This window comes from Alosa sapidissima, chromosome 7, assembly GCF_018492685.1.
Source record: "Alosa sapidissima isolate fAloSap1 chromosome 7, fAloSap1.pri, whole genome shotgun sequence".
In the NCBI taxonomy this organism is placed as follows: domain Eukaryota; kingdom Metazoa; phylum Chordata; class Actinopteri; order Clupeiformes; family Clupeidae; genus Alosa; species Alosa sapidissima.
The window spans coordinates 1,599,239-1,611,427 of record NC_055963.1 but is presented as its reverse complement, the minus strand read 5'-3'; the positions used below and the strand labels follow the sequence as shown (position 1 = coordinate 1,611,427).

General features: G+C 45.7%; 2 protein-coding genes and 1 long non-coding RNA gene across 6 annotated transcripts in view; 1 reads left to right on the top strand and 2 right to left on the bottom strand.

Annotated features, from left to right (window-relative positions):
* The first annotated feature begins 1 nt into the window (after position 1).
* LOC121714245 (2-epi-5-epi-valiolone synthase-like) lies at positions 2-4,616 on the top strand. The gene is made up of 5 exons (XM_042099533.1): positions 2-191; positions 1,252-1,876; positions 2,383-2,622; positions 2,838-3,090; positions 4,439-4,616. Exons 1-5 carry the CDS (start codon positions 55-57, stop codon positions 4,525-4,527), a joined length of 1,344 nt encoding a protein of 447 aa, XP_041955467.1. The 5' UTR covers positions 2-54; the 3' UTR covers positions 4,528-4,616.
* An 87-nt stretch (positions 4,617-4,703) lies between these two features.
* On the bottom strand, positions 4,704-6,859 carry LOC121714248. The gene is made up of 2 exons (XR_006033055.1): positions 5,632-6,859; positions 4,704-5,583 (listed from the first exon to the last, which is right to left on the bottom strand). It is a non-coding gene; the product is annotated as an uncharacterized LOC121714248 (long non-coding RNA).
* Positions 6,860-6,865: 6 nt separating this feature from the next.
* Positions 6,866-12,189, bottom strand: part of LOC121714218 (microphthalmia-associated transcription factor-like) — a 41,620-nt gene continuing 36,296 nt past the window's right edge. For 2 of the 4 annotated variants that reach the window (XM_042099486.1, XM_042099490.1), the window contains exons 5-10: positions 11,963-12,080; positions 11,127-11,219; positions 10,788-10,844; positions 9,878-9,953; positions 9,550-9,697; positions 6,866-8,293 (exon numbers count right to left, since the gene is read on the bottom strand). In XM_042099486.1, coding sequence (XP_041955420.1) covers positions 7,871-8,293; positions 9,550-9,697; positions 9,878-9,953; positions 10,788-10,844; positions 11,127-11,219; positions 11,963-12,080 — 915 coding nt within the window. In that variant the 3' untranslated portion in view covers positions 6,866-7,870. The remainder of the gene's footprint in view (positions 8,294-9,549; positions 9,698-9,877; positions 9,954-10,787; positions 10,845-11,126; positions 11,220-11,962; positions 12,081-12,189) is intronic. The other 2 variants (XM_042099487.1, XM_042099489.1) reach the window with 2 other exon arrangements.

Sequence of the window (12,189 nt, the reverse complement as noted above, 5' to 3'; positions counted from 1 at the left end):
TCAAGGTGGCAGCCTGACTTGCTCATTCCCTCTACATGTGTATTAGTCGCAGAGATGTCAAATGTGACTGATCTCGATTACTGTGATAAACTCAGAGAATTTCAATTAGTGCAAATTAATGGAACGTGGAACAGACGACGTGGAAGTGAACACTCTGGGGACCACCAGGGACATCTGTCGCCTGCTAAAATGTAAGTAGCCTCATGGGGAACCACATGTGTTACTGAATTCTAAAATGTAAGTATAAATATATGTTAAATAAATATACTATGTTAAATAAATATATTTCCATGTATTTATCAATATTGGCCACTTTCTTATATTTTCTGCATTATTAAATATATTCAGCATGGACTTTCATGCAAGATATCCATTTTGTGTTCCACATATACTTGCATAAACATTCTTGTACTACATGTTTATTAAATATATTGTAGCCATCTATTCATAATAAGCTGGATGCAGCTGCATATATGTGAATATATATTGTTCTATATGGGTATGAATATTTGATACATTAATTTCCCACAGTAGTGGCAACTGCAGTGACTGTGCATGTGTGTCTTTATTTTGATATATTCAAAGAGTTTGTCTTACCAAAATACTTGTAATATTGAGTCGATTTATGTCCATTACAATTTAGTAAACTCTTAACAATAATTTGGTAGGCTTGTAAACGGCTCTCTACAGTCAAGGGCGACCTACATATTTGGCTATTATTGGAGGTGGTATTTCAGTGAGCTGGCATGAGGGGGTCTATACACGTGTGTGTGTCCAGTCAGTCCACAGCTATGTGTGAATTAACCCTTTCACCTCTGTGAGTCCAGGGTGCCCTGCCTAGCTCACCCTAATGAGTAACTGTTAATTGCTAGTAATTAACTAGCCTATAATAGTATGGTTATATGGTTAATTACTGTTAACAACTGTCAATATTGTCAGATTTGTCAAAATGTGTAGCCTATGTAATGTGTTTCTCCCTGTCAATCATGTTCACCCATAGGAACAATTAGGTGGTTCTATTTACACTTTCACTGAATTGCACTCTTACTGTTACTATAACTCCCTATAGCTAGAGCTCCACAGCTAACGTGTCTGTTACATGACTCCCTATAGCTATGAGAGCTCCACAGCTAACGTGTCTGTTACATGACTCCCTATAGCTAGAGCTCCACAGCTAACGTGTCTGTTACATGACTCCCTATAGCTATGAGAGCTCCACAGCTAACGTGTCTGTTACATGACTCCCTATAGCTATGAGAGCTCCACAGCTGACGGTGTCTGCTGGACAGTGGTGAGCCCCATCGTGTTCACCTACAGAATCATCCAATGCAATAACCTTCTGGACGCTGATAATGACACCCTGATGTTTGGCCACACGGGGTGCTGTGGAGAGCTGCAGAACAGCAGCAAGCCCATAAAGCGCTTTATTGTCATAGATGAGACCGTCCATGCGCTCTACGGGAGTAGGATCTCGGAGTACCTGAAGGCCAGGAATGTCGTCTACAAGATGCTGCCTTTGCCCACTACAGAGGAAAACAAGTCCATGGAGCTTGTCACGACAATCCTTGAGGAAGTTCACCAGTTTGGCATTGACCGAAGGTCTGAGCCAATCTTGGCCATTGGTGGAGGAGTGTGTCTCGATATTGTGGGACTAGCGGCGTCTCTCTATCGTAGAAGGACTCCCTACATCCGCATCCCGACCACGTTGCTGGCCTATGTGGATGCCAGTGTCGGGGCAAAGAATGGGGTCAACTTTGCCAACTGTAAAAACAAGCTGGGAAGCTACATCCCCCCGGTGGCCGTGTTCCTAGACAGGTCTTTCCTGGGGACCGTCCCACGCCGCCACATCGCCAATGGACTGGCTGAGATGTTGAAGGTATCTTGCATGACAAACGTGTGGATCACGCTTCTTTAGGTGCATGATGAGGCCACAGGTACACTTGCGTCCGTCAGACAGACTGTAGTACTAAACATTGTGTTTCCAATTGGAACGAAACATGGTGTTCCCAATTAGAACTAAACATGGTATTCCAAATTGGAACTAAACATGGTCTTCTTAATTAGAACTAAACATGGTGTTCCTAATTAGAACTAAACATGGTGTTCCTAATTAGAACTAAACATGGTGTTCCTAACAAATAAGTCAGGCTAACGGAGGACATGTTACAACCTTCTTTAAAACCTCATGGTGAATCTTCCAGGACCACAAAGGTTTGTGTTGTTTAGCTTCTGGACATTAGAAGACACAGTAGGGCAGTGTTTCTCAAACTTTTTTTCTGGGGACCCACTTTTTAAAAATGACAGACTATCGCGACCCAACTCGTGACTGTGGTAGTTAACAAACTAGGTAGGGTCACACTCTTTTCTCTCAATATTTTGTAGATGGCTCTAATGAAACACAAAGGCCTGTTTGAGCTTCTGGAGTCAGAGGGGCCGAGGCTTCTGGATTCCAAGTTCCAAACCTGTGATGAGACCGACAGGACAGACCAGTCGCCTGCTGCTTCAGCATCCTCTAGGATCGCCATAGAGACCATGCTGGAGGAGCTGGCTCCAAACCTGTGGGAGGACGAGCTGGACCGACTGGTGGACTTCGGACACCTCATCAGCCCTGAGCTAGAGATGGTCACAAGAGACGCGTGTTGAAATGCCTGGGAGTGAAAGTGCTCCTAAGGCTGTAGTTGCAGTACAGTTTTACAGCTACTTCATTTTTGTTGGCTACCATTTCACTTGACTGCAAACAAATTCAAAAATACATATAGACCCCGATCTCCATATCTGCATGTCCAGCATCAAAGATATTTTACAGTTGACTATTTTCTCTGACGTGTGTGTTGCAGAAGGTGTTACCTGCGCTGCTGCACGGCGAGGCAGTGACAATCGACATGTCCCTCATGGTGTACGTGGCCTGTGAGCGAGGCCTGCTGACCGCTGCGCTGCGGGATCGGGTGGTCCGCTGCATGCGCGCCCTGGAGCTGCCCGTGTGGCACGCGGCCTGCAGCCTGGAGCTGGTGAGGGAGGCCCTTGGCGAGCGACTCAAGCACTCCGGAGGACTGGTCAGGATGCCACTGCCCACAGCTCTGGGGCGAGCAGGTACGGGAGCTGGAGAGCGTTCCCACGGTGACAGGGAGGGAATTGTCTTGGGACTGCTGTACAGCGATCGCTAGTTATATCGCTAGCTAACTGTGCTGCTTATACTCTCTTCTATTTACACGTTACAAGTAGGGAGTAGTGTTGTGCGGGTCGGGTTTATTATAACCCGCACCCACCGGACCCATTTTGGATATCTAATCTGCCCGCCCCGCCCGACCTGACAAAATATGCCTTTAACATCGAGCCGAACAGGCTAGATATGGCTGCAGCCTAGCGGCCCCATGTGTGTGTGTGTGTGTGTGTGTGTGTGTGCAGGCTAGATATGGCTGCAGCCTAGCGGCCCCGTGTGTGTGTGTGTGTGTGTGTGTGTGTGTGTGTGTGTGTGTGCAGGCTAGATATGGCTGCAGCCTAGCGGCCCCATGTGTGTGTGTGTGTGCAGGCTAGATATGGCTGCAGTCTAGGGGCCCCGTGTGTGTGTGTGTGTGTGTGTGTGTGCAGGCTAGATATGGCTGCAGCCTAGGGGCCCCATGTGTGCCAGCCTGCCAGAGGGGCCCCCATTGGCCATAAAAAATAATAATTAATTCAAATTTACATAAGAGAATAAAACTGAAACTTCATTGGCCCAAAAGAAACAGGTAAGATGCTGATTGGGTAAATATGGCAGAGTTCACGGCCTGCAGTTCAGCTGGACACCTTGAGAAAGAAGGTATGAGAGTCGGACTCAAAAGTGAAAGAGAACAGCGAGGCCAAAATTTCCTGCAGAAAAAGGCTGCTGTCGTGTGTTTGAGGAAATCTGGGAAACGCGTCCCAGCGCACCATATGCCAGCGACAGCGACAACGTTCATACTTCCCATTCGGGGGTGCGTTCCCTAAAACCATACTGTAGTTGCTAACCTGTTAGCAACTTAGTTGGTTGGCAATGGGAAATTACATAGCAACCAACAAAGTTGCTAACTTAGTTAGGGCCTTGTAGAAACTCAATGAGCATGCCGTGCAAACTTTTCATACTGAGTTCAGTCATACTGAGAACATGTTTGTCTTCCACCCTACAAAGTTTGGGCTGCCTATGAATAGTACTTTTCATGATATTAATGGCCAAACTTTGCTTCCCAGATAATGTGTTTTCAGGTTGAAAAATTGAAGTAATTTCAAGGGCTGAAAATAATATGACGGGACGTTAACAGAAATATTTGACAGGTTTTGGTTTTGGGACCCATCATTCATATAGACGTATAGACAGTGCAGCAACAACCTTATCTGATTTGACACCGAATGACCCAGTTCTTTTGTAAGGAGTAACCCTAGAGCGTCTAGACTGAGACACAGTATTACGTGTTTTTATCCACAGAAATCTTTAATGACACCAGCGATGACACGTTGTGTCAGGCATTCCAAGAATGGAGTACGGACCTGGGAACAGGACCCCTCCCCATGTGAAGAGCTGAGCTGCACACACACGTGGACATGTATTGTACAAGTGGCTGAGTGCTTTGGCATTCCTGAAAATAAACATGGAAATTAACAAATTGAAATTATGAATGTGCTGACAAGTAGGCCTACTCCATACAAACCATCACACACAAGGACACCAATAAGACATCCACACAAGAATGTGAAAACATACTTGACATACTTTAATGCTTAGAACAATCCTCTCCTCCTTCCACTGGCACTGGGGAAGCACTGTTGAGCCCATCAAGTGCCACGTTCTGTCCTTCAACAACCAAACTCTTTATATCTTAATGACAACTGGGAGTCACACACTCATGGGGACCTATCTAATACACACACCCAAGGGCCAACGTGCCCTTCCAATCATCCACCTGTCTGATACATAACATTCCATTCTTACATTAGATAACCAAACCATACATTTGTGTACTATAAACAGTCATAGCAATACTCTGGTTTGGGGGAAATGTTATACCACCATATAACAAAGCATGCTGATAAGCCAATAGGCATGCTGATAAGCCAAGCCATAATGTGATGGGAAAGAGCCACTAAAGCTAGAAATTCCACTTCTGGAAGGACAAGGCTCTTCACCTGAGAGATGGACTGCCAGATCCATGCGATTATTGCTCAAAATGAGTCATCCCAACCCATCCCTCTGATGTTTTGGCAGTTGAGGCTGTTCTACATTCAAATAATAAAGGTCACACCCTATCTCTCTCTCCCACTTCCTGTCAATCTTTTCATTATCCTGTCGCAATAAAGGCAAAAAGCACAAAAAGTATACTTTAAAAAAAAGAATGAAGGTCTTAGAAAAGTGAAAAACATTCAGCATTTTTTTGTTAATAATGTGTTTTCTTCAGAGTCAGTCTACCCCTATGCAAACAAGCACTTCAGACTTGTAAAAAAGAAAAGAATATACCATGCACGTGTGAAAAGAAACCTCATTTTAATCTTGTGCTTTTCAAAAGAGCTGGCAATGCTCCTGCAAAATGGCCTCTGCTGCTGGCCTCTCATAGAGCTAGCCGTCGGCCCGCTAACCTCACTAGCCGTTGGCCCGCTAACCTCACTAGCCGTCGGCCCGCTAACCTCACTAAAACAAGGCAGTCAAACACCATCCTCATTCAGAAGCTCACAAACGCTTCACTCCATTAGTAATACAACTTTACGATTTGAAGGCACTTCATGTGAATGCACTTTGCTTAGCTGCTAGAGGCTATGTAGGAGACAGTAGGCTTATCTATGTGTTCCAAACCGGCTGTAAAACATACAAGAGCATATTTCACTACAACAAGAAGTATTGCATAGTTACAAAAAGAAAAGGTCGTATCATTATTACTATACTCATTATAGTGGTGATAAGTGAACTGTAATATTTCTACATACATCTGAGTGCTGTGTACACTTGTATATTATTAAACAATCAAATATACAATATCAGAACAGTACAGCTTATTGTTACATACTTGACTACAGTCATTCATATAATATAATGTATGTTTAAAAAAAAAAAAAATATTGTTAGCAGATATAAAACATTTGTTATTAAAAAAAATTCAAATTAATGGACTTCCTCCAGTGTTTTTGACAATGTCTTTTAAAAAATCTTACAACAGTCTCCCTATATTCCTTCATATCATATTTGAACATAACAGATCCTGAATGTCCATGGCACAGAGAATGAAAGAGTAGCAAAACACAACCACAACAACAAATATTTAAATAATTTAAATGTTATCAATAATGCAATGAAAATAGAATTTTAGGGGGGATAGACACTTAGATTAATCTATTTAAATTAAGGATTTTGCAATCATTACTTCATTTTAATCATTAAGAAGTCATCATGAAGAAATTAATGGAAGTTCATTAAAGGAACATGCCCACTTTTTGGGAAATATGCATGAAGTTTATATGCACACTCTTCTCCTCTCTGTGCATCCAATAACCCAGTCTGACACCACTAGCCTAGCTTAGCATAATTCACTGGAGGTGGGTTACACCAGTTAGCCTATAGCTAGCCTATAGCTAAAAGGGAGCTAACTGGTGTAACCCACTTTCCAGTGAATGATGCTAGGCTAGGCTAATGGTGTCAGACTGGGTTATAGGAACGCATAGAGAAGAGGGTAATAGGGTATGTATACTGTTATCTAACTCTGGGGTAGAAGCTAATTTCCCAAAAAGTGAGCGTGTTTCTTTAAGAGGGAAACGTGAGCCACACTCATCCAAAATATGGATAACGTCAGTAGTTCAGAGGATCAAGATCACTCCATCACAGCGTATAGCCACTGCTGCCTGGAATACCTCATACACTCCACCCCACCCCTGCTGAGTCCAGGCCTAAAGAGGTTCCAGCTCTATAGAACACCCTTATAGGATTCAGATTCTAATAAAGAGGTTCCATCTCACTAGAACACCCTTATAAGATTCCGGTTATAATAAAGAGGTTCCATCTCACTAGAACACCCTTATAGGGTTCCGGTTCTAATAAAGAGGTTCCATCTCACTAGAACACCCTTATAGGGTTCAGGTTCTAATAAAGAGGTTCCATCTCACTAGAACACCCTTATAGGGTTCAGGTTCTAATAAAGAGGTTGCGCTTCTCTCTTAAATGGGACATTTTCAATGGTGGCAGTATGTGACTGAGCCGATTTTCCCTGACGAGGTGGGTCTGTTAGAGCGCAGCTGGAAACCCTGACGAGGTGGGTCTGTTAGAGCGCAGCTGGGAACCCTGACGAGGTGGGTCTGTTAGAGCGCAGCTGGGTCATGGGCAGAGTAGCATGCAGAACATGCTGGGTCCAGTTTGTTTGAGACGTTCACAAAAACTTTTTCTTCTGCCTTCTGCCTTAGAAAAGCTTCAAAACCAATTTGATATATGTATACACAGCTTGACACTGGACTTCATATGTGATGTGTGAGGGCTGCTTTCGTACTAGTCAACGGTCTGAATAAAACTGCATGGGCTTTAGCATGAGCAAACTTGATTACTGGGAAATAAAAGTCACAACTCACATGGTCTTCACCTTCACGATTTGAAATCCGTCTGTATACTACACATCTTCACATGGACTTCAACATCACACCAGACTAGATACTGACCTTGACTTAGTTTGAACATCACCACGTGAGGCCAATGAAACTGTACAGGGGGCCAACTACAGGGAGAGCAACCAAACACAATGACAACCAGTGTAAACAAGAGGAGAAAAGTACATGCTTAAACAACTGAACGCAGGCCTTGCTTCTCCAGGGGGGGGTGGTGGTGAGGCCTCGGGGGGCAGCAGGGGAGTGGTCAGGGGGTTAGTCCCATGGTGGACTCTAGGGGGCGCTAACAGCCGTGCTCGTTCTCCTCCATGCTCATGCTGCTCTTGCAGCTGCTGTCCTTGGAGGCGGCGGGTGACGCGGAGGAGAGCAGGGGGTCCGCGCCCACCGAGGACAGATTGTCGTCCATCAGGACGTCGTCCAGCTTGGAGGAGGAGGGCGGGGCCTTGGGCGCCAGGCTGTACGCTGAGGGGTCGCTGCCGTTAGGGCCGTGGCCGTCGCTGAAGGAGATGGTGCCGTCGCTGAGGTCCAGTGTGGTGGGCCGAGACGCGTCCAGGCCCTCGTGGAGGTGCGTGTGGCCCGGGTACAGCTCCTGGTTGCACTCCCCCAGGGCCGGCTCCTGCTTGATGCTGCGCGCTGACAGCTCTGAGGCGCACAGGGCAGAGGGGACGGCCGCCAGGCCGTGGGCACGAGCCTGCATCTCCAGCTCCTACAGGGCATCGCCACGGAAACGCTCATCAGCACACAAACAACTGAGCTACGCCTACTACGGCCTCTTTATGGATGTAGTTAAACTCAACTTACAATCAACAGTTGTACAAATGACCATCGTAATTAAAGGACTGTCTTAATTAAAGGACTATCTGGATGCTCAAGCCTCCTTAAATCCCTCACAGAAGAAAACAAGTCACCATGACTTCATCATTTTGAGTCGGATACAACGTTGACTTGTCATGTGTGTGCAGAGCCACACACAGCTCCCCTGAGTTCTCCTCTAAGTGTGTGAGTGTGTGAGAGGCAAGAGTTCTCCTCTAAGTGTGTGAGTGTGTGAGAGGCAGGTAAGTGTGTGAGTGTGTGAGAGGCAGGAGTTCTCCTCTAAGTGTGTGAGAGGCAGGAGTTCTCCTCTAAGTGTGTGAGAGGCCGGTAAGTGTGTGAGTGTGTGAGAGGCAGGTAAGTGTGTAAGTGTGTGAGAGGCCGGAGTTCTCCTCTAAGTGTGTGAGTGTGTGAGAGGCAGGAGTTCTCCTCTAAGTGTGTGAGTGTGTGAGAGGCAGGAGTTCTCCTCTAAGTGTGTGAGTGTGAGAGGCAGGTGAGTGTGTGAGAGGCAGGTAAGTGTGTGAGTGTGTGAGAGGCAGGAGTTCTCCTCTAAGTGTGTGAGTGTGTGAGAGGCAGCTAAGTGTGTGAGTGTGTGAGAGGCAGGTAAGTGTGTGAGTGTGTGAGAGGCAGCTAAGTGTGTGAGTGTGTGAGAGGCAGGTAAGTGTGTGAGTGTGTGAGAGGCAGGAGTTCTCCTCTAAGTGTGTGAGTGTGTGAGAGGCCGGAGTTCTCCTCTAAGTGTGTGAGTGTGAGAGGCAGGAGTTCTCCTCTAAGTGTGTGAGAGGCAGGAGTTCTCCTCTAAGTGTGTGAGTGTGTGAGAGGCCGGTGAGTGTGTGCGTGTGTGAGAGGCAGGTAAGTGTGTGTGTGTGCGTGTGTGAGAGGCAGGTAAGTGTGTGTGTGTGCGTGTGTGAGAGGCAGGTGAGTGTGTGTGTGTGCGTGTGTGAGAGGCAGGTGAGTGTGTGTGTGTGCGTGTGTGAGAGGCAGGTAAGTGTGTGTGTGTGCGTGTGTGAGAGGCAGGTGAGTGTGTGTGTGTGCGTGTGTGAGAGGCAGGTGAGTGTGTGTGTGTGTGAGAGGCAGGTGAGTGTGTGCGTGTGTGAGAGGCAGGTGAGTGTGTGCGTGTGTGAGAGGCAGGTAAGTGTGTGTGTGTGCGTGTACCTGTATCCGCAGGATTAGGTGGCGGTTGGCGTGCTCCAGCTTCTTCTGCCGGGTCTCCAGCTCTTTGGAGCGCTGCTGCTCTCTCTGCAGCTTCCTGATGTAGTCCACGGAGGCTTTGAGAATGGTGCCCTTGTTCCAGCGCATATCCCTGCAGGGCAGCGTCGGTTAACACACGCTCAGCTGACACACACAGACTGGACTGGACGGTTAACACACGCTCAGCTGACACACACGGACTGGACTGGGCTCCAGAGGGCCTGCAACATGCTTACTCCCATAAAAGGGCGTGGCCCTCGAAGCAATGTTCGAAGACAGGAAGCAAACTTACGGGTCATTCGATTTAGGGATTAAAGTCCCCAGTTCCTTGATGCGGTCGTTGATATTGAACCTCCGCCTTCTTTCGACTGGCCAGGGGTGTTGTTTTGCACCACAGGGAGAGAAGGAGACAATAATTAGTGACCAGAGCGACGATATGATGTGAGAGATGATGCAGATACTGTGTCCCTCAAGAGGTCATTTCAGGGCCCAGTTTCCCAGAAGCGATAGTAAGCTTAAGTAGTTCGTCAAGTCGATTTTGCCCACCATTTCCCGAAACCATCGTTGCTTAAGAAAGTAAAAATACACACAGATTTACGTGTGCCCCAGAGTTGTCTTAGACAGCTAGGACAAGTGAAGAAATAAGAATATATTTATCAATTCTTTATGACATTTAATTGTAATGAATCATCTATTAGATGAAAAACGCCAATACATTTCCTGCTCATAAAAATGTGATTAAAGCGGACATAATTGCAATTTTATGAAACAAGACATTGGCAGTACGGTTTGTAATTCGATTCGTCTGAGTGTATGCAATAGCAGCTGTCACCTGATATCCCCAAAATTAGGGGATATTTCAGAACTTTTATCATGGGCAGCTCCCCTCATGAGCTTCTTAAGAGCCGTACAAATGCATTCACGGTACAGTCATGTTCCTAAGAGCCGTACAAATGCGTCACGGTCCAGTCATGTTCGAGGAACGCAAGGAGAAGCGTAACAAACGTTTGTTAGGTCAGTCGCTAGTTAAAACACTCGTAACAACTAAGATACTTTCGGGAAACCAGGCCCTAGTCATTTCTGGTCAATGAGAAAGTGTGACATACTCAGGCCCTAGTCATTTCTGGTCAATGAGAAAGTGTGACATACTCAGGTTATGATTGGCCCTAGTCATTTCTGGTCAATGAGAAAGTGTCACATACTCAGGTTATGATTGTCTTTTTTCTGTCGTTCCTTGGCCAGTGCTCTGACTTCTGCTTCTAGGCAAGAGAGACAGAAGGAAACACAAAGGATAGCTATAATGGTTGATCTGACAACAATCTAAACACACTCCCGTGCACATTACATCTGAAGAACACAACAGTGGCTAAGCATGACATCAACAATATAAACACACTCCCGTGCACATTACATCTGAAGAACACAACAGTGGCTAAGCATGACATCAACAAGCAAAAGAGGGTCTAATGACTCATAGCCACTCAGTGGCTTTTTCTATCATGTAGTGTTATTTCACTCTGTGTCTGAATGACCACACGTACCTACAGGGAACCCTTCAGGCCTTTGATAGTTTTCAAACTTGCCACAGGATCCCGCCTTGTCCAGCAAGTGCAGCACGGCTGGAGAGGGGGTCACTATTTGGCACATGATATGTCAGACGTGTTTAAACATAACAACCACTATAATGGAGAGGGGTCACTATTTGGCACATGATATTTCAGACGGGTTTAAACATAACAACTTCACTATGGAAAGGGGGTCACTATTTGGCACATTATATTTCAGACGTGTTTAAACATAACAACTTCACTATGGAAAGGTGGTCACTATTTGGCACATGACATTTCAGACGTGTTTAAACATAACAACTTCACTATAATGGAGAGGGGTCACTATTTGGCACATGACATTTCAGACGTGTTTAAACATAACAACTTCACTATGGAGAGGGGGTCACTATTTGGCACATGATATTTCAGACGTGTTTAAACATAACAACTTCACTATAATGGAGGGGGTCACTATTTGGCACATGACATTTCAGACGTGTTTAAACATAACAACTTCACTATGGAGACGGGGTCACTATTTGGCACATTATATTTCAGACGTGTTTATTGTTCGTTGAAAACATAACAACGTAGCTATGGTGTGACAGTTCAGAAGATGATGTACATAACATAACGTACGTAACGGTGGTATTAGACAGTTTAGTACAGCGCATGTTCAAAAGGCCTGGAGGGTGTTTGAGAACACAAACTATCTTCCATCTTAAGACTTGCGACAGACCAGCCGATGTTACCTTAGCAACCACCGGCTGACAACGCCCTTCACCACACACACACACACACACACACACGGTCAGTTTTATGCTCACCAGAGAATTCCCTTTTGATGTTGGGCAGGCTGGCAGGGCAGGAGTTGCTGATGGTCAGGCCGTGTGGCGGCATGCCCTGGTTATTGTACATGTCCAGGAGGTTGGCAGACACAGGAATCTGTGGAGATGAATGACCGTCAGACACCCAGATGGAAGCAGAGACCAAGAGATTGAAGCTCCTGTCCCCCAACGATGGCAATTTACTACAATTTACAAGAAGGGCACAT